A 21,899-nucleotide genomic window follows, 5' to 3' on the forward strand; every position below is an offset into this window, starting at 1 on the left:
AAAAATACAGCATGCTTTAAAAACTTTACATTTACAACAGTTAAATTATGGGTGTATAAACAGTTGGGTGATCTCTTATGACATACTTAAAAACTTGAATAAGGAACAATGATAGTACAAGATATTTCAAACCTCTTCTTATTCAGGTGGTGTGTGTGTGCATGTCTCACACACCTATACTATGAATAATTGGATTTGCCTAATTACAGAGGATAATACTGTAATAATTTCATTCTAGAATGTACACTTTGTATATTTTAACATCTCTGATAATAGAGTATGTCTTACAGTTGTTCTTGACCTGAGTTCAAGTTGCTTTCTTCTGGAAAGAGTTTGTTTTTACTTTTGCCAGACACATGTGACTCTCCTAACCTGATACCTCTTCAAGTTAGTCTTGTCTGAGGTATTTGGTCCACACTGTTGGTGTGAATTCAGAAAGTAAATATTTGTATCACCCTGTGATTCAAGAAGTGGTTTCGCCCCTTTTCTACCACCCATGAGTACAGGTGAAACAGGCAAATATCCTTGCTGTCTTTTTCATGGGAGTTTATTTCTTCTTTGCACTAATACTGAAACACTGTAAGCTGGCTTGATGCTGGCATCACTAGTACATTATTCATCTTGGGCAGTTTTTCCTTTCTCAGCAGTCCTTAAAAAATGGTGCATCTTATATTCAGTGATATCTTAGACTTGATACAATTTGGTAATTTATTAAAGTTAGGTTTTTTTTAGGGCTGACATCATGCTCATCTATCAAACTTTGAGGCTTCTCTTGGGGCTAAATGCTCAGATTCAGTTGGAATTTCTATGGGTATAAAATAAGCTAAAACACCGACCAGATTAGCATTGCTACACAATACTAAATTTACAGCTCTGCAGACCACAAAGATGACACTGCCAAAGATATTTTATGAAATTTTGGAACATTGCTGATGCCAACCAAGACATAAATTGAGAGGAGCCAGTTGCAGAGATAATTAAGAAGATTGAATTCTGTGGATGTTTTACTGTGGGATGTTAGAAGAGAAATGCATGTATGTAGAGGAGCCAAGAGAACTATCACGAAGCAAAATTCAATGATGGTACTGAACTAAAGTTAGGACATAAAATATTTCAAAGATTCAAAACTCTAAGATGATGTTAATCTTTTTAAATGTTGTTATTTATGGTTTGTTCCTTTCTGGGCACGGAGATCATAATACAACTTATTTTGTTTAGTAAAGAAGGGGGGATGGTAAGTTGACTCAGCCACTCATGCTCTTGGAGGCAAAGTCAGACAAGCTCCAATTTTGTGCGTAAGGTATTTTAGGGAAGGGAAAATAATGGAAACAACCTGAAGTTTCTCTTTAGCATTCTGTATGAGGTGTGAGCGAGAAGGCAAGAAGATCTGCCAGCACATACACATTTAGGGTGTTATACTAAAATTTCCCTAGGTGAATAGCTAGCCACCAATGATGGAAGAGAGTGTGCCAGATTAAGGGGAGCTGGAGTTTTCGATGTGACAGCTAGGCCCGCTCACCATTAGTGCTGCCTCTACACAAGAGGGAGCAAAGAGCTGAGTGAGTGTTAAAGGTTTCATCGAGAGTGAAATTTCTTCCACCTTAATGCCGAGTTATTTTATATAGTCTCTCTATTAAAACCTCAGGATATGTAAAATATAGAGTGTTACAGAATATGTTTACCATTACAGCTGGAACTGATTGTTCTGAAGTGTATAATTTGGCTTCAAGTTGCTTAGCAGCTTTCTGGGAAAACATCTCATATCTTTGTATGTTTCCACATGAGCACATATATTTTATTCAGTGTGAGATGTGACACTAGCAAGACAACATACATGATTTAACAGGGCGTGGCTCTGGGTTTTTGCCCATTTTGCTTTCAAAAATAGACATCACCTATTCTAAGATAATTCACTGGTTCCTAATGGTAAGACTCAGCTTGGCCCTATGGGAATGCCTGACTTAGTTTCCAAACATTTGAAATTTACCCTAATCTATGGTATACGGTTTTTATGTTTGGTTAATTAGTAATACAAGCAGACAAGGAATAAAGAGGCCTTCAAAAAGGGAATGTTTTATTTCTGCTGAACTTCTTGGACTATTTTACCATTTCCTCCCATATATCACATGCATCTAGGTAGCATTGTTTACACACACACACACACACACACACACACACACACATCCAGTAACACTGAACCACAGCAATTGCCTTTCTTTCCTATAGTATTTTGACTGAAGTATCAAGAGAAAAAATGATTCATGTTCACTTTATTTTCTATAGCTAAGCAATTCTATATTCTCAATTTTTAGAAGCTTTCATCACTCTAACTTCATCAAAATAGAACTTTAAAATCTGAAGCACTTTCCAAAGGCCATTCATCCAACAGTCAACATTTATTTATACACAGTCTCACTTTAAAAAAAATATGCCTTTGGTCAGTTTTGCTTTGAATTATATGTATGAATATATGTATATGTATGAATAATATATTCCAGCATATGTATCATTGTGAAAAAATACCAAATGGGGTCCATGAAGGAACTGGATTATTCAACAAATGGATGTATCTATCAGTAATTCTCCAGCAATCTTTAAAACATAGCAGAGTATCCTACGTGTAGTAGTGTATAATCATTTTTTATTAGTTAATTGATTGGTCAATAATGATGTTTCTTAAGAAAGATTTATTTTTAAATATGGTGGTATTAATAGCAGTGTATGACTTAAGTCATTTTAACAATAAATAAGAAGCAAATCTCTACTGAAAACCAAAAACAATAAGGTAAGGAGCTGTGCTATAACTTCAAATATTTAGATTATTTATTCAATAAAAGTTTATTAAGTATCTATAATATTCAAGATATTGCATCTGTTGTAACACTAGAAATATAAGAGTGAGCAAAATAAAGTCTATGTTGATATGGAGATTGAAGTCTGATCAGAAATGAGCTCAGTTACATTGCTGTTTCTTTTACTTGCAGTTATTATCATTAGCTTCTCCATATCTAAGCAAAAGATTCTTTAATATGACAAATTAAATTTCATAATACTGCATTGCTTAAAGGGTGCTGATCATAATTCAATATTTTTACATGACATAGATTTAATGCAAGACTAGTTAATGTTCTGTTGTCCAACTGAAATACACCATTTGAAAAATTTAAGAATATGTCAATAATGTACCCTATCTGTACAAGAACAAAAAAATCACAACATTTGCTCCAGTTTAGTGGTATACTTTTTCTTTATAATGAGAACAGTAACAGACAGTAAAGTCCTTGGCAAGAAATTGTGCAAGCAAAATGGACCCCAAATATAGGCTCAATTTGTGGATACCTATCTCCTGGTATTGGCACCACCCAGACAACCCTGTGAGTATTCAGGAATCAGATACCAGCACGTATAGGATACACAAGAGGGGGATCCAACCTTCAGAAGGTAGCTAGGTTTTGGAATGCATGTTGCGGTGTTATTTATGCTGTGTGTTTCCTTTCTTAACATTCATGAAATGTGAATATTATATACACAGAAGTAGTGAATCAAATCCAAGTTCACTGATAAAACTATCAGACCTACCTTTAAGATCAACGTAAAAGACACTAAAAAAGTTAATAGGGTAATTATGTTCAATTACATGTAAAATATTTACATTTTATATTTCAGCTATTTTTAACTATGAATTGTTCGTTAACAGTGATGTCATTGATAAGTTTTCCCAGCAGAGGGAAGCACAGCCTCATTATTGTTTTTATAAAGGATTGAAATGGGGGGGGCAGTGAGATATACTACAATTTTACCACATTTTAAAGGAAGTTTGGTTGATATTCCAGCATTAAATGCTGGACATTAATTAGGACTTGACAACTTTTAGGAAGCATAAAATGAAACAATCCAAATCCCCAGTTCAAGGGAATATCCTACTAGTAAATCAATGTGAAGATACTGGAATTATCTTCTATTTGACTAGGATACCAAATAACAATACAATAGGTCTGCATCATCAGCATAATAATTTGTATGGCCTATTTTAAGGCTACATTTTCTTCTTTAATATATTTAAATGAATATTTCTGTTACCTATTGCTCTCAAGTTGCTACTATATACGAAAGCATGTACTTAAACCTGGTTTCTTTTTGGTAATATGAGAAAATTGAAATTTAAGCCTTGTAACAATCTAAAACTTGAATTTATGATAACTGCAATAATAAAATAAAATTCATCGCTCAGTATTCTTTAGAATCTTCTTTCTTCTAGATTTCCTTTATCTTCAGTGCATCTCCTCAAGTATTCCGGCACTGCTGAGTGCCCTGCATGTACATGTGTGGGTACACACTACTGCTTATGATTTACCCTGGTAAAGCAGGTTGAAAGTGTTGTAACTTACCATGGTGTTGTAAGTCTGAACAGTGAGTCAGCGGGTCTCCATTTCTTATGTCTTGTCGTCTTGTGCGTCTAAAACAATTACATTTAAAAGGTATTATTGCATCCTTATTCCATCTTGGGAATTTGTCACAAGAATTAAGAAGAATCAAAAACCAAAGACACCAGGAGCTTACAGGAAGAGATGCATCTATATCTGACTAAAGAAATTTTTTAAAGCAGCTCATTACACCTGTAGGAGCAGTCTCCAGGCGATCAAAATGGGAAACAGTATACAAATGTACTAATAATGCAGAAAAGTCTTTCAAAGTTATAACAGAATCATGGTTTATGTGCAACTGGATGCCAATCAGTAAGAATCTAACATCTAGAAACTCTAAAATTCTTAACATCTTAAATTCTGAGGAAAATGCACAAAATATAGAATAGCAACCCATTTCTTCAATAACCCAAATTAAACTTTTTTTCTGATCACTAACGAGAGAGTGAGCTTGAAAATTAAAATTCACATGACTGTTTTCTTTCTCTTAATACTTATATACAATTCCTTAAATAGACTTTTGTTAAATTTAAAAGTATTAATTCTATGAAATCTTTTTTTTTTAAGATTTTATTTATTTATTTGTCAGAGAGACAGTAAGCATAACCGGTGGGGACAGGCTGAGGGAGAAGGAGAAGCAGACTCCCTGCTGAGCACGGAGCCCCCTGCGGGGCTCGATCCCAGGACCCTGGGACCATGACCTGAGCTGAAGGCAGATGCTTAATCGATTGAGCCACCCAGGCGTCCCTATGAAATCTACTTTTGAGTTACTTTTAAATTTTTGTTTTTGGTTGCTATATCAGCCTTTTTAGATAAAACATTTCTTTCATAATCCTATGGCTAAGACTGCAGACTGATTTACCTGTGAAATGAATAAAAGGAGAAGCACGGTAACAAATACTGTGGAGCAAGTGTGCCTCTTGTCAGAGGAAGGTGAGAGAGAAGGACTCACCTCTAAGAGCAAAGCCAAATTTGCTATAAAAATCTAAATAGATTTCTCCTACAGACTGCTGCTCAGAACATGTTAGTTGTAACACATTCTGGGTGTCTTCTTTCCACACTCTGTTAGTGGTTGACGGGGAAGAAGGAGGTTGTCTCTAGCCATTTCGAGCGTGAGCAGGATGTGGAGTTTGAGAAAGAGGCTAAAAATGGAGACTGGCTACATATAACAGAATCAAAAAGATTGGGGACACGTGCTCAACTGCTTTCTGTGTCAACGTTAACGAATATTGTTTTGCTGCAAAGTTAGTTATCATCCCTGAAAAGAGTTCTCACAAAGGCCATTGAGATTTGCAAACATGGAAATTGTTACTGTATTCATAAATTTAGAAGACTAAAGTATTTATAGAGTTCTATTTGTAGAATTGGTGAGACTATCAAACAGATGTTGCACATTTCAAAATTGAGCCAACAAGGGAACTTGTGAAACACGAACCACAAAGCATTTGGGAAGGCATTTTTTACTGCCATTTAAGCTTTTGAAAAAAGCCATCGCAAAGAATATATAAATTGTGAGGCCTGCCTCTAAACATCCTTTACAAAGACACATGAACTTGGATTAAGTAAAATCTTCAAGGCACAACAAAAATGTGTTAATGATAATTCCTTCAATCTGGAATTATAGGTATGCAATAAATATTTCAAATATATGACATACAGTTTTTAAGTTATTAAAGATGTAGTTATGATCTTATTTTTATCTTCTTGTTAAAAAAGCTTAAAATTTGAATGAATTATTGCTAAATTAGGTAATGTCATATACTTTCACGTGAAAGGAAATGATACTCACTTTTAATTCAAACATGAATTTCATGTTTTTCACTATTAAAAGCACCTAGATCTAAGTGATATTAAGAACCATAAAAGTTCAACCTTAAATAACTTAATTTTATTGCTATAAAAACTGCATCTTGCTATTTATTAAACTACCCATGGTTTCTTTATTCAGTAACACATTATCTCCACACTAAACTTTTCTCAGATTTAAACTTCTAGCAAAATCAGTTCGTATATGAAAGAATACAAACACGTCATTTCAATTCTGAATGTTGAAGGCTTAAGAAAATTGCTTTTATTAGACGGAATTAGCTACTACTACACTTACATTTAATATTAACAAGATAACTGTTTTAACCTATATGGACTGATTATATATGAAAAATTTAAGTTGTACACGATTTAACTCTACAGCCAATGTGATCTGAAGCATGTAATCAAAAGATTTAGGTAGACATTGGGATTATTCCTTTCTCCCAGAAGTTTTTCAAAACATTTTAAATGATCCAAATGTAGAACACAGCTTACTAGCAATGAAAAAAAATCCACATCACAGCTTCTTGTAAAACATTAACTAGAGTAAAAAATAAAACAAACTTTATTGCTCCTAAAATGCAGTGGACCTTGATAACTCTGATTTCTATTTTATGTTTCAATAGGTTGATGTGTATACTGTTAATCTTTGGGTTTATATTAGCAAGATACTGTATATTATTCTCATCTTTCATTGCTTGTTTCTGAAATACTGGTAAATATCTAGAGAGAGAAGTAGCTATACGTGAGCAGTAGGGAATATGCTGAGGTGAATATTTTGTCAGATTAGAAAGTGTTTTTATTTTTTAAAGCGAAAGTAAACCCAGTTTGTATACAACTTTTAGGATGTGTCTAAGAATTCCCTGAAGGATAACAGTACACCCACACAGTACTGTATCAAATAATCAAATGCCTGTTCCTAATGCCCTCAATCTCCTAGACAGCAACTTAGAGCTATGTTTTATCTAAACATATTATTTTAGCTAACTTCTAGGCATATCTTAGCAACTTTTATTTAAGCATGTCCAAAAAAGATGCTTTTAAGTATTAAGAATATGCTGAAAATATTTGTGTAATACATATACAAAGATTAATAAATAGGTATTTTATTATGTGGTTTTATATTTCAAGTTCAAACACTACAAACACAAGATGATACTATGGTAATACAGTGGTCTTTAAGTTTGGCGGGTCAAATATATATTTTGGGTCAATAAAGATATAATTTGATGCTAGTTAGTCAGTATTATACAAAAAATGTAGTTATCTTCAAAACTAGAAACAAATTTTCTTGACTTTTTATAATTGAGTCCTTGTATACTGTCTAAGACTCTAAAAGTAAATAAATTACTTTCTTTGCAAATTTTCCACTCATCCAAGGACATAAATTACCTTATTAAAATTTAAAACCAGGACAGAATGTTGCTGGATAGAAAAAGAAGAGCATTTTTGGAGAGAAGAGCATTTTGGTCAAAAGGCACAAGGCCCAGTTTAGATTCTACTTCTGACTTTGTCTGTGGCTTTGGCCCTCATTTCTTCCCCTGTGTAAAATGAAGTTGGAAAAGTTATAATTTCTGAGTGTAAACATTCAAGGACATTATTGTAATGTTTTAGATTTCCCTCAGTAATTTATTAAAACCATTTGTTCCATTATATTTGGTACCCAACTATAATTACACATGTTTTTCCGATTGTTTCATCTAGTTAAGAGAAAGGAAAAAAAAACCCAAACCCCTCTAAACCACTCATCAGAAAAAGGTGATGTACTTATATGAAGAAAGCTGTTTAAAAACAGAATCAAGTAAGATAAATAGCAAACATTTGTATTTATTTCTAGTATTTCTCCTACCTCTTTGCAGTGGGAAAATAGCGAGAGCATGAAGAGCCATCCCAGGCACAGTAAGGGTCTCGGGCGAGGCAGCACTCTGCACAGGCTTTCCCATAAATATCACAGCGGTGTAACGGGAGCTGAGCGACCCCCGTGGTAGAACCGATATATAGCTGTTGCTGTGGAAAGAGTTTACTGTCAGGACAGAACAACCCTGTTTTTTAAAACCTTTCCTCTTAAAAAAGTTTACTTTTTTATACTAGTGGGTTTAAAAAAAAATCCCATTATTGGCAGTTTGGTCAAAAGCCTGGCAGATCATATGACCATTTAAAAAGACCAAGAGCAAAATCTAAATATTTGACTAAAACAAGTGTATTTTAAAGTATAAAACCAAGGGAAGACAGTAATGGTTATATAACAGTTATAGCTCAATAAAGGTAAAAATTTAAATAAAAGATAGGAAACACTGAGAAATATAATTTTCAAACCTTCAGGTTTTTGTTCTTAGAAAGCTTGCTTTTTTTTTTTTTTTACTTCTCTGCTGTTTGTAATTTTGATTAATCAGCAAATCTACATTGCCATGTATTCTCTTGGTTTTGAGGCACAGATCATTTGCTTTTGACTCATAGGTGCCCTATATCATTGCCTGTGATGTAGTTTGCCCTGCTATAAGAAGGAACGGGAAAATTTTGGTGCTTGCATTTGTAAGTTTTGCTCAACATCAACTATCTTGTCCTTGCGCTACGTCCAGGAAGATTACTTTAAACAAAACTACTAAATTGTTTTTCATTCAAAAGATCATCAAATGGGGAGTCAAGTACACTCTGGCTGGCTCAGTAGACTTGAGCACAAAGCTTGGCCATTGTTGAGAAAGTGCTATGTTGACCATTAAGGTGCCTGGATTCTAGATCCTACCCTATATTAATTCTCTGTGTCATCTTGAGCCATTCCCCTAATTTTTCTAAGACTTTACTTCTTTACTCACAAAATAAGTGTTTAACTAGGTCTTGAAAGTATGCATTCAGATAAAACATTCAATAATGCCATAATGCTCAATGAATTTGCAATTACCAAATGAGGCAGAGTATGGGGGAAAAACTTTGTGGCAGCAACTAATCCAGGATTTCAGTACAGTTTTAAAAATGCCTTTTACATAGTTTAGCCAATGTAGCATTTGAGCAATGTTGCAAATACATTCAAATACAGGATAAAATACAAATAAAACTATTTTGTGATTTCTCCACATTTTGCTGTAATTAGTGTCATAGCTCCCTTTTCTGGTACTAAAGGACTGAATGACTATAGTAAACCTTAAATGAAAGTTGTATAAATACTGAACCATGTAACAGTACACATGGAAAAGACCTCAAAAGTGTATTTTAATTTTCCTACTACATAAATGAAAAAGAAGTTATAGAAAAGCTAGTCTTTGAAACATGGTGTGCTCTTTTAATATTACAAATTGCTTGACAGCAATGGGTATAATTAAAATTACATTTACAAATAACTTTCAAAGATGAGCTACATATATAAACAAACATAAATTGAATGAAGATTGATATATCTATTAGAATCTATGAAATTAATGAGGTTATAAAAAGTGCTTATACAGATAATTCTGTGCTTAAAGCTAATCAGCTAACATATAAAAGAAAGGGAAATAAGGGAGAAAACATAATACAATAAAAACTAAACCACTGTTAAAACAGTTACCCTGATAACTGTTACTCTGATACATATTGCTTATTCCATTTCAGTAGTGAAGACTACGTGTATCAATATTCTAGTATAGCAGTACGTAGAACATATTCTATGGATGCTCAACCTCTTAATATATTCATCTTTTATTATGAACCAAAAGATCCTACAAACCATTGCAAACTAAAAAGCAGTAGTTGAAGTCCTTGAGAGGAAGAAATGAGTATTGTTAATAAGCTTTTTGTTGAGAGAAAATTAGGTTGATTTGTACTTCTCTTGAAGCATCCACAGAACCAGAATGTGATAACAGTCAACCATGATTTGAAAAATATTAATAAAGAACTTAACTAATGGAAGGAACTTCCCCCCATCCTTTCTCTCTTCCAAAATCATCTTATTAAAAAAAAAAAAAAAGAAAAAGCTTAGATTATATTGAAAGCAGGCAATCACAGTGCAATAAAAAATGAAATAAATTTGACATCTTTTTAAAATTTTTATTTATTTTTCAGAGAGAGAGAGAGAGAGGGAGAGCACAAATTGGGGGAGTGAGGGTCAGAGGGAGAAGCAGAGTCCCCACTGAGCAGGGAGCCCAATGCGGGACTTGATCCCAGGACCCCAGGATCATGACCTGAGCTGAAGGCAGACGCTTAACTGACTGAAGCACCCAGGTGCCCAACATATGATGCTTAAACAAATTAGTTAAAGTGGGGTAGCCATATCCACAAGCATGGTTGGCATTGGTGAATATGGACTTGTGGAACCCTGTATTGTGGTCAGAACTATTTAAAAAGCTACTGATCAAGTTGGTCATACCAAATCAAAGGGTCTCTAGGATTGGCCAGTAACTTAAGAAGCATAAGCAAAATTCACACTTACAAATTTTTAAGACTATGACTTTTGAGTTGGGAAGGACTTATTATCTAAATAGTAGCATCTAAATCTATCATATCCCTTTAGGAGAAAACCAGGGAAATAAACATGGGAATTAAAAACCAAAAATAGGCAACCAAAATTACTGCCACGAAAACTTAAAGTGTGATAAAATGCCCCAAATTAAATACAACTCAAGTCTAGTTTTCGTCTTACAATTATTCTGCAGTACTATTAAAGAATTGCAAAACTAATTATGCTATCTAAATGAAATATAGGGGAGGCTTGCAGGCACCATTGAGCATAATCCAGTCCCTAGCAAGTAACCTGATGTGCTTTTTCTGCCCAATTTAACATCACCACAGGCTTTCTCACTATCCTCCTTAACAAGTTTCGGGTCATAAGCAGGCGATGAGTCCATTTATCCAGAAAATTAGTTGCAACACTGCTTGTCCCTCTTGAAACTACTGCCTCACTTTTAAAATTTCCATAAGCATTAGTAAAACTGATTCAGATCTGAATGAAATCAAACTTCTAGTAATAGAAAACGAAGACTAGGAATACTTTTCTTGTGTCATGGTATTTTAAATTGATGAACTGTTTTTGGTATTTTGGGTGTTTTTTTTTTTTTGGTGAAATGTGTTGCATTTAACAGGCAATTCTTAAAGTACTTAAAAATATTTAAACAAAAAGAAATATTTTATAAAACTATAAGTAACGTAATTAAGATTGGCAATGAAACCAAGCAGAGAATAAATAAATAATTTAAAAAATCATTAAAGGAAAGAATATCCCAGTCTATCTTCCATTCTGGAAATCCCCGGATTTCCTTGCCAACATTTGACAATTTTTAGATTACAAGAACAGGTGAACACATACTTCTGAAGTGTAAGATAACCGTATCAGGGTCAATAATATCTGCACTCTGACTTTCTCTAAATATCTTGGAGATTATCAATCTATTTTGATATGTAAGTGTGGAAAGGATATACACTGAGTTTTACTGGCACAGTATTTTAGTGTCTTGTACAAGGGCTAATGCATGGTCAGAGATAAAACATGTAAACAATTCAGGAATAAGATTAGCCAAATGATTTTCATATTTAGCAATTTTATATATAAGTTTTTGGAACAGTCAGTGAAGGGCTTCCTACTCCATTCTGGCTTTTTCTGCTAGGTTATTTAATACTTAATTTCAACTCAGTTTTTATTTATTTATTTTTTTCAGTTTCCACTGATACACTGGATAGAAAGGCTATGTAACATTTATGGGGAAAAGATAATTTATTAGAAGTTAAAATTATATTTGTTTTGTACATATAATTTAACATTTAGGAGTCATTTGTGTTTCTTAAGTGTCTTGCCAAAGCATTCATTCAATGTGAATGCAAAGACTATAAACATGCTGCCCTTAACGTTTGAATTCATGGAGTTTAATAATTTATCATTTGGCAGTGACTGTTTTGCTGTTTTCCTTTAATATGTAGCCAAGCTAAATGTTTTCTCTAGTACACAATACTACTGAAAAAGTAAAATTAACTTTTGAGTCAAGATCCTCCAAACATATACAGCCCAGTGCATAATTTTATTAGCTTATAAAATATACGTTGTTTATTCATGCAAATTAAATTAAGTGATAAACTTATTTATATTCTCAAATATCCACCAATGCTATTTTTAAGGACAGATGAAAATAATTACTGAGCAAAATATTATAATGACCCAAAAAAAGAAACGCTATAAATGAAAATTTACAACCAACAATGATCTCAGAAATATATTTACAGGAATGTAAGATTGGTCAAAAACATGGGGCAATGAAAAGGATCTTTAATTTTCATTCTACTACCTTACTGTGAGAATGTTCTTTCTTTTCTCTTTCTTTTCGGGAACTACTGTTAATAAATCTGTAAAACTTGATGAATCACAGATATGTTTATCTAATTGAAACACAAAATTAACAAAATATAGAATATTGACTGTAATACATAATGATAGTACCTGCTTGGTGGAAAGCTCCATTGCTGAAATAGCAGTTGGCTCCTAAAGAAGAAGAAGAAAATGTGAACTGTTTGGTCAATTAGAAAAGTCAGTCATTAATATTAATTAACACAGAACACCAACATAAGCTTTCAGAGAGTTAACTTCAGTGACTACAAGAAGCAATATAATTGGGAAATAAGATACATGATGGAAGCTGCATACATGAGTATTAAATATGTGGAACAGACAATAGGAGGATATTAATGTCTTCCAGTCAAAGACATGCATATTTGTAGTTGATCAAGTTGGGTTATTGCTCATTGCAGTTAAGGGAGACTATGGGACTGCCCAGCAAAAGAGTCTTGGAAAGAACACATATGTTTTGGGCCTATGTTAGTTGATTTGAGGGAGGGTCCAAGGAAGTGGTGTTTGCTCTGCATGGGATGTCGAAGAAAACAGAGGTAATTCTATGATTAGGTCTCTTCATACATCTTATTTAGGAGGAGGGAAGAGCAGATGAGGCTAAAGCAATATTTGGTAAAGAAGGAGCCATTACTCATATAGGCAGGATAGGGGGATATTGGTCATTTTTTTGGTGGTTGGGACAATGTTTATGGTCTTGTCTGTTTTCAGACAGGATTATAGAAAGGTCTTGCTTTTTTCTTGATTCATCATGGTCACAGAGTAGCCTTGTCTGATGCTGGTGTTCTGTGAGAATTTGTACGCTCCAATGGAGAACACTGGCCTATGAGTGCCAGGCCAGCTCCTAATAACACCAGTGACAAGTCGATAGTATTAGGCTAGTTTCCAGCTGTGAAGGACTGAGAGCTCAGGGTAGGATGAGATCACTTTATTATTATCAAAATGACTGTTTAATGTGCAAAGGCCTACACTACACATTTTTGCCAGAGGCAGAGTACATGGTCTCTTCAATTTCTATCAACAGGCTATCTAGAGACAGTAACTAGGGAAGTAATAACCACCAATATATTTTGATGAGTGTTCTGCTGAAGCCTATCATGAGCACATATAGTTTGAATAAATAAATAACATTCTTTGATTAACTTAGACCACCAAAAGGCTATTCTTCACCTGAACACATTAGCTTATATTCTCTCGGATTTACTTTCACTGAACTCTGCTCCTTGTATCTTTCATCAGAGACATACTAAGTATTAAGAAGGAGACTGCTTGAGGGTTTCAGAGATGGCTGATGAGAAAGAGGCTTAGGTGGGAAGAATAATCTTAAAAGGCCTCACTGTGTAGGTGACTAAAGCTGAGCCCTGAACCAAGTGTGAAGAGTTGGATTCTGAAGCCAAACTGCATAGATTCAAATGTAAACCTGGACACAAGTGTGATAGTAGGTGAGGTATGTAACGTCTCTGTAATTCAGTTTTCTTATCTGAAAAATGAGTATGATGGCATCTTCCCTGTAGGATTGATGAAAAGATTAAATGAGTTCATAAAGGCAAAGTACTTTACAAATGTGCTTGGCACGTAGTGTTTACTCAAATCTTTGTCTCTCTTTGTCTCCTTCTCTCTCTCTTACACACACACAACCCCCATATCTTTTACTTGCTTTAGTTTTTCTCTCTAGTGCTTATCACTATCTGGAAATATACACATACATATTGCATTAATGGACATATATGATATATATAACATATATGTGATATAAATATAACATTTATTTTGTGTCTTGTGAGTTTCCCCTTATACCCCAAAGCAGTGTCTGAAGTAAGTTCTTATCTGCAGGTAGGGAGCATGAGTGAGGAATGAAGGATTGAAAGGAAGGAGAAAAAGTAAAAAAAAAGATGTGTTATGAAGTCACCACTGAGAGAAAATCTGAAGACAGTAGACAGTGACTCTCAAAATTGTCCACTGAAGTTTGTACCAAGAAAAGTATTTATTCATTCCATTACTCACTGGATGCCCACAGGAGTGTTAAATCTCCCACACCTCCAGCTGGGACTCCTGACCTTTTGCCTGCTGTCAGAGAAGTCCTGGGGCACAGAGTGAGGCTGTGTTGGATGGAGGTAAGGCTGGCAGGATGTAAGGAGGGGCAGCAAAGGCATCTCATATTTTTTTCTTTCTTGTTTGTCCCCATAAGTCACCCCCTCCCCCCCCAACACACACCCTCTAATTTAGAAAAGGGATGTTTGGCTGTTTCAGTCACTGCTATATTCCTAGCACCTGGGATTGTTTCTGGTACTTATAAGTTCTCAATAAAATCTGTTAAATGAATGAATGAATGAAAGATGAATGAATGCTCCAAATGTCTCCTTTTCTTTCCTATCTCTTCCACTTTCCCCATTGAATTCTGTTTCTTCCAATTAATTTGTCTGAGATATAGGCAGCCATCTTTTAAAAAGGTCTTTCCTTAATCTTTTCAGTTCAGCTGAAATTCCTTTGAAAATAATCTAAGGATTCTATACTCACTGTCTTTACTTGTTCATGTCCCATTCAGTGCCATTCATTCCTCAGCCCACTGAGGCTAGCCCCTCCTCTGGAGAGGTTGCCTATGAATCTCAGAAGCAGAAATCACTAGTGAACTGTTCATTGGTGAATGAACACTTTCAGTCTATACTATTATTACTGGACTTCTTTGTTTTATATGGTATGACTGACTACTCATGTCTTTTGACTGCTTCCTCTCTATTAAATTTCATTATGCCTCAGAACTCTTTTTCTTTAAGATTTTATTTGTTTATTTGTTAGAGAGAGAGAGAGAGAGAGCTCACAAGCAGGGGGGAGCGGCAGGTAGAGGGAGAGGGAGAAGCAGCCTCCCTGCTGAGCAAGCAGCCCAATGTGGGGCTGGATCCCAGGACCCTGGGATCATGACCTGAGCCGAAGGCAGACGCTCAATCGACTGAGCCACCCAGGTGCCCCTGATTTCAACAGTCTTAAACTTAGATCCTAGAATTTCTTAATTAAAAGAAAATTATTTATTTTTTGGACCAGGAAATTAGTAACAGTTTGGAATAGGCTGTGCTATTTGCTGCCTGCCGTTGAATTTTAATAGACAATATATTAAGATGACATCCATTTAAATAAGCTATATTTTTTTCTGAGAAATAGCTGGTGGTGAATATGACTTCCATTTAAAACAGATGTAGCTTCATAAGCATTTTTTCATGAAACTGGTTTCAATTGCAAAGTTAATTGGTGTTCGACTAAAAAATGAAATTAAAAACTTAGCATCTTTTCAAGATTTTCTATGACTCTAATTTACCGTATTTTTTTCCAGATATTTTAATCCAGTCCTTATTAAACTTTCGTGCTTGCAGAGCTTTTCAACCTGCTGATCCCAGGAGAATGTGACATAACTCCCTGGATGCTAAGCACGTGGACACTCCTTTAGAACGAGTTAATAGACTAGGTTTTGGAAAGCATCAATTATGTTTTACATTTGAATGAAAATTAAACTCTTTCATTTGTTAGCTCAGCTGTTCATGGAATATTGCATAAATTGAGTTTAAAATGCATGCGTTATCAATGTAACTGCCTTGCAATCCTTTGCAGTCAATAGGACTATAAATAAAACCCATGGTACTAAATGCACGGCAACTTGATATAACACTCCACTGTCTCAAAAGTAAAATCTTCCTTGGACTGGAAAGAAGATCCCACAGTAAGGTAGTAATACCTTACTACTAATATTAATTTACTAGTAAAATTAATTTGTAAAAAGCTTTAAAATTTAAGAAATTAAGAAACTGAGGCTCAACTGGCTTTTAATCAAGTGTTCAGAATCACTAGTAAATATGATCCAAATACAGATTTATGATTACAAGTAATACTTGGAATTAGGTTTGTGTCTTAGTACTTCAATACCATTTCAGTACCATTTTGAATATTTAATGGCAATTTAAAATCATTTCCTATACCAATGCCAATTTTATTTCACCTCTTATTACCTATTAAAATTTTATTCTAAAATGGAATTTTTTTTTTACTGAGGAATATTTTTCTTTCTATACTCTGAGTGGGATTTGATTTCACCCAGAATAAAAAAAAGTCTCTTGGATGTAACTGAAACCACTGGAATGTTTTAACTGTGATTAGCCAGGGTGTTTTCCTAAAACCAACCTCAAGATGGCAATGGACATAGTACTGGCTTTAATTCAGGCTTTTATATGAAGTTTGGTTATTCAGCCTAGCAAGGACACATAATGAACATGGTCTCCTGGAATGATATTTCAGTAAAATTAACATGTTGGTTGACATTAAACTCCAAGAGTATCAGATACTACTATGACTCTAAATCTGTTCCTTGTCTATTTACTTTGTCAAAATATTGTTACACTCAGGTTAACACTTTTTAATTTTATTTTATGTTAAATGGAATGACATGCAAGGCTTAAATAGAAATATAGAAACAGTAACATTTCTCTGCTTGTTTCACTGTATATAGAAATTGCTTTAATGTGTTGTGTTTTTTTCCCCTCCCACTACAAAATTAAACAAAGTTTGACAGTGAAATATTCCAATTGCTAGACCACAATATATGTATGAACTCTGCCTGATAGAATAGAATGTTAAAAGTAAATATTTCTCTAAACTCTGCCCAAATACGTTTTGTCTACTTGAGTGCCAAAGAAATAATAATGACAATAATGCATAGCAGAGAATATGGGAGAAAACCGGAACATTTATCTATGGAATGAGATGTGTCCCAGGTTGCAAACAATCTTTCTACAAAAGTGTAAATTCACAAAAAAATCACTTCTCTACCGGCATAATATTACCTGTTTATATGTAATTGTTAGAGAATGATCAATAACCTTTCTCATGATATCTTAAAAACCACAAAAAATGTCATTCCAATAGTTGTCACAGGCTTAATTCAGCTGTGTATTTCTCTGGAAACTGCAAAATATTAACAAAATCTAATAGATATTATATATTTCACTTGCGAGATTGTTGGCTCTCAACCTCTCAAGATTTTAAGTCATTTAATAGATGAATAGCTTAAATTTATATCTTTTTAAGCTAGAATTTTTATTAACGTACTAAAGAACATAGATAAGGTGTGAAATACAAACTTAAAATCCTAGAGACACAGGGAATTAAATATACAACAACTGAAGGGAAATACACAACGGGAACATGACAAATATAAAAGTAAGAGAGTCTGGAGATAATTAAGACATTTTTAAGTTAACATAATATTTCAATATCTCCTGTAACTTCACTTGCAACAGTGGTAGCAATATAAATTTCTAAACAGATAGAGTTGGTAATTTTTTTTCTTTCCACTAGAGATTACTGTGGGATATAATCAGCAGGATAATTTGTTGCTGTTCCCAGTTTGTTTTCCACATATTCTGGTACCTCATTTGAAGTATGGCCTCCCCTGAGGAAGACCATAAACTCTTTGATTTCTCATATTTCATTTGTTCATCAATACTGAATTCTTCACTCATTTAATAGATGTTGGTTGAAAACATTTTAGGGTCTGGAGACACAACAATGAACACAAGACACCAATTTACTTTTTCATCCCTCAGTCCCCGTGATTTGTTTGCTAAATCTAGATGGACTCTATATTGTTAACAAAGTCCATTTGGATAGTTGTATTTTTGAATTTGCAGGCTAACGTGTCAATGTATAAATACTGATACGGGACTTAGTGAACAATAGTGATTAGTTATTACTCTATACTAGACATAAGATAAGGCCAAAGTACATAATTTAAAAAAAATTAGAATAGAATTATGAGGATTTTTATTATTTTGAAGACTTAAACCAAGGATTAACAGAAAATTCCACTGGAAATGTGGTTTACTTTCAGTGTAGCTAACCTAAATAAATAAAACTGTATTAATAAAATTTTGAGCATAGTACCTGGCACTGTCCTAGACGTTTTATGTAAGTGTCTCTAATTTTTCTAGCTTCCTTGTGAAGTAGATATTACACTTGCTGTTTCACTGATGGTGAAGCTCAAAGAGACCATATAAGTGTTCCAAAAAGAAATGCTATGTAAATGTGATGGAAGAGCCTAAGCTCTTTCCACCAGAACACTGTTTAGCTGTTATTACAAGATATCTGAATGACCAGTTATCTGTTTCAGTGCTAATCATAATTTTAATCGTGAGTATATATTAGGAGCTTGCCATTTTCTACTTCATTTTTTTCTTCAAAATATTCCTGAATAGTGGGCAAGAACTCAACTGGGTTAAAAAAAAGTGGTCCAGAAATATGGGGCTAAAAAAAGTCTTAGGAAGTCTCTGCTCCCAATTAAAATATTTAATCAACTGAAAAACTTAATCCAGCAGCTTACAGATAAAGTATCTGGAACACCTGGGGACTAAAATGAGATAATTCTGAGTTATGAGATTAGATCCAATGTTTTCTCATTTTCTGCCTATTCTAATTCCAGTTTATTTTGCTGTTGTAAATGCCTCATACGTTTGCACTATTCTTTTAATAAAAATTGAAGTAACACCTTTTACAGGCATCTATTTCCCTGTCATATCTCATAAATAATTCATATCAAGGTGTGCTTCAATTGGAACTCTTCCTATTAGCTGGCTATCTAAAAGAAACAACAGACATTGTGGTATATGTTATATTACTTTGGTTCTCCTCTCTCACTTCAACCCATATCCTGCTGCCTCTACCCCCAATACTATACAAATTTACCTGGGCCATCTGTGATTCTGGACAAAGGAACAAATATCTATACATTTCTTTTTTTTTTTTTATGTTACATTAATCATCATACATTACACATCATTAGTTTTTGATGTAGTGTTCCATGATTCATTGTTTGCATATAACACCCAGTGCTCCATTCAGTACATGCCTTTTTTAATACCCATCACCAGGCTAACCCAACCCCCCCCCCCCAGAAGCCTCAGTTTGTTTCTAAGAGCCCACAGTCTCTCATGGTTCGCTCCCCCTCCGATTTCCCACTTTTCATTTTGCCCTTCCTACTATCTTCTTTTTTTAACATATAATGTATCTATACATTTCTTAAGTGTGTAGACTAGGAACACAGAACATATTTGGCACTAGTGGTATAAAAACCTCAATTTTTTTTGCTAACAAATGATTTAAGAAAATATGATAAAACGTTTAATTCATGAATAAGCTAAAAAATGACTGAAATGTCTTTCATTTTCCTGTCATTCTGAATGATAGTTTTCCTTTAATACATTCATGGAAATTACCTCTCATCCCAGTTATATCATAATGCACGAAAAGAGGAGATTTGGGGGTGGGGAGCAACATGAGTTTATTAATTGAGGTAACTTATATAAATAATATAAAATGTAAATCATATATTTTATTATTGAGAAAACAAAATATGAGCCAAGAATTTATTTCTTTACATTTTTAGATTTAACTAGCATTGAAAGTTTCAAGGTTTATTTTGACTAGTGTCTGGCTTTCTAATTGACAAGCTAATTAGAAGGGTATGCTAGACTCCTTGTCCATACCAAGTTCAGTGCACAGCTGTCCTGGGGGAAAGACATACAAGTGAACTTGTTGACACTTGAAATTAAGCAGCACTCACCCGAAAAACTGTCATTTCTTCCAGCAGAACTTCTTCTAAATCATGCCAGGTCTCTTTAGGAATTGAAACTACTTTAAGAACTGTCCCAACATCTTTGAAAGAAAGTGGAGGGGGAAAACACAATGTAAACAGGTCTGAACAAAGGATAGTGTTAATGAATGGAATCAGTATCTGACCAGAAAGAACATTTGACCTCAGTCTTCCTTTTACTTTTTTGTTATATCAGTAGTAAAATATATATTCAAATGCATTTCATGCAAGTAGATAAACTATGAACATAGCCGTGGAATAAAAACAATCGAGTTTTTAGAAATATATGAAGCTTGGAAGATGGCTCTATCCTGAACTTGCAATATTAAAAAAATATATATACTAATCACTAGGTTGAATTATTGTGTTTAACAATTTTTTTAATCTTCATTGTCAGGTATCTCGGGAAAAAAAAAAAAACCTAAAGAAAAAAAGATAATACCAATTTGATATGACAGGTTTTTCCACTTTTGCTGTGAAATCAGGGACTGCATGTGAAGACTTAATGCAGATGCAAAATGCAAGGAATGTTGTCAAGCAACACAAGTAGTCAGAGCTTCCGAGGCTTCCTGCTCATCCTCCTGTGCCTGGAAGCCTTTAGTACTTATAGGCCCTTAAAGACAGCTCAATGACCATTAAGTGATGAATGACAATAACTTGATTTCCCAAAATAAACACCTTGGATTACTTGTCCTGTGGTTTTTCAATAATGGTTAAGCAGGTTTGGTTAACAAATTGGTTTGATTAATGTCTTGAATAATCAATTTTAGAGTACTAAAGAAATTTAAAATTCAGGAGCATAAATCATAAATTGGATACACTGTATAGAGATTTAAAGCACTGTTTATCCTAATTCTCACTGTGAAAAGAGAGAAAATGTGTTAAGGAAAAGAGCTGTTGCTTTTACTCTAAATTGTGTTAAGAGGACACTATTTTTCCAGTATTTACAGGCATGTTCCTATTTCTTGACAGAATGAAGAACGGGATCTTATTAAAATAAAAAAAAAATGGACTCTTCAACATTTCAACATTGCAGTTCTGATCAGCTGATCAATTATTTTTAGCTTCAACTGGCTCATTTCAATCCAGTTCAACTGACTCATTATTTGAAAAGAAAATCATACATCAGAAAAATGATTTAATGTATTCATTGAATAACCACTAATAACCATTTTCAGGGCATCAATATGATGTGCTTTGGGAGATCAAGAAAAGTTGCTAGTGAAAAAAAGAAAGAAAATTTGCTAGTGTGTCCTTTGTAAAGTGGGGAAAAAAAAAAACACCCTCTGTTAAGAGGTTACTTCCATGTTTATAGGACTTTAGACTACTCATGACACCAAAGATTAAAGGTAAATCAGGTTAATCTACTCAGTGCCTCTGATGGGTTTCCAGTATCCAAACATAACTTTATCTGTGTTCCAGATCTAGTTTTACCGAGTAGTATTTCAAACAATTTCACACAGATTGAATCAGATTACTCAACTAGGATCAATATACTATGATGTGCAATTCAGTTAAAAGATAAAATTACTGTAATCAATTTACTTTGCTGACAGATGACCCTGGTCTGTACTGACCGATAGGCATCCACATCTTCAGACATTCAACGTACTCATGAAACTGGTTCCTTTAAGGACAGCTTGTGTCCAAGAGGAATTAAAAGCTCATGACTGGATTTCTTTGGTCAAAGAGCCCAATGCAAGCCTCTGTTGCACAACGAGTGAGGGACTTCTCA

The 21,899-nt window shown here is 34.1% G+C and overlaps 1 protein-coding gene across 1 annotated transcript in view; it reads right to left on the reverse strand.

The window, feature by feature from the left end:
* Positions 1-21,899, reverse strand: part of SEMA3A (semaphorin 3A) — a 205,294-nt gene that overhangs the window by 9,856 nt on the left and 173,539 nt on the right. The window contains exons 12-15 of the mRNA XM_028119393.2: positions 20,135-20,226; positions 12,631-12,672; positions 8,083-8,240; positions 4,389-4,456 (exon numbers count right to left, since the gene is read on the reverse strand). Coding sequence (XP_027975194.1) covers positions 4,389-4,456; positions 8,083-8,240; positions 12,631-12,672; positions 20,135-20,226 — 360 coding nt within the window. The remainder of the gene's footprint in view (positions 1-4,388; positions 4,457-8,082; positions 8,241-12,630; positions 12,673-20,134; positions 20,227-21,899) is intronic.

Source organism: Eumetopias jubatus, unplaced genomic scaffold, assembly GCF_037043125.1.
Source record: "Eumetopias jubatus isolate StellerSeaLion01/CBP00866 unplaced genomic scaffold, mEumJub1_p1.0 scaffold_14, whole genome shotgun sequence".
NCBI lineage: Eukaryota > Metazoa > Chordata > Mammalia > Carnivora > Otariidae > Eumetopias > Eumetopias jubatus.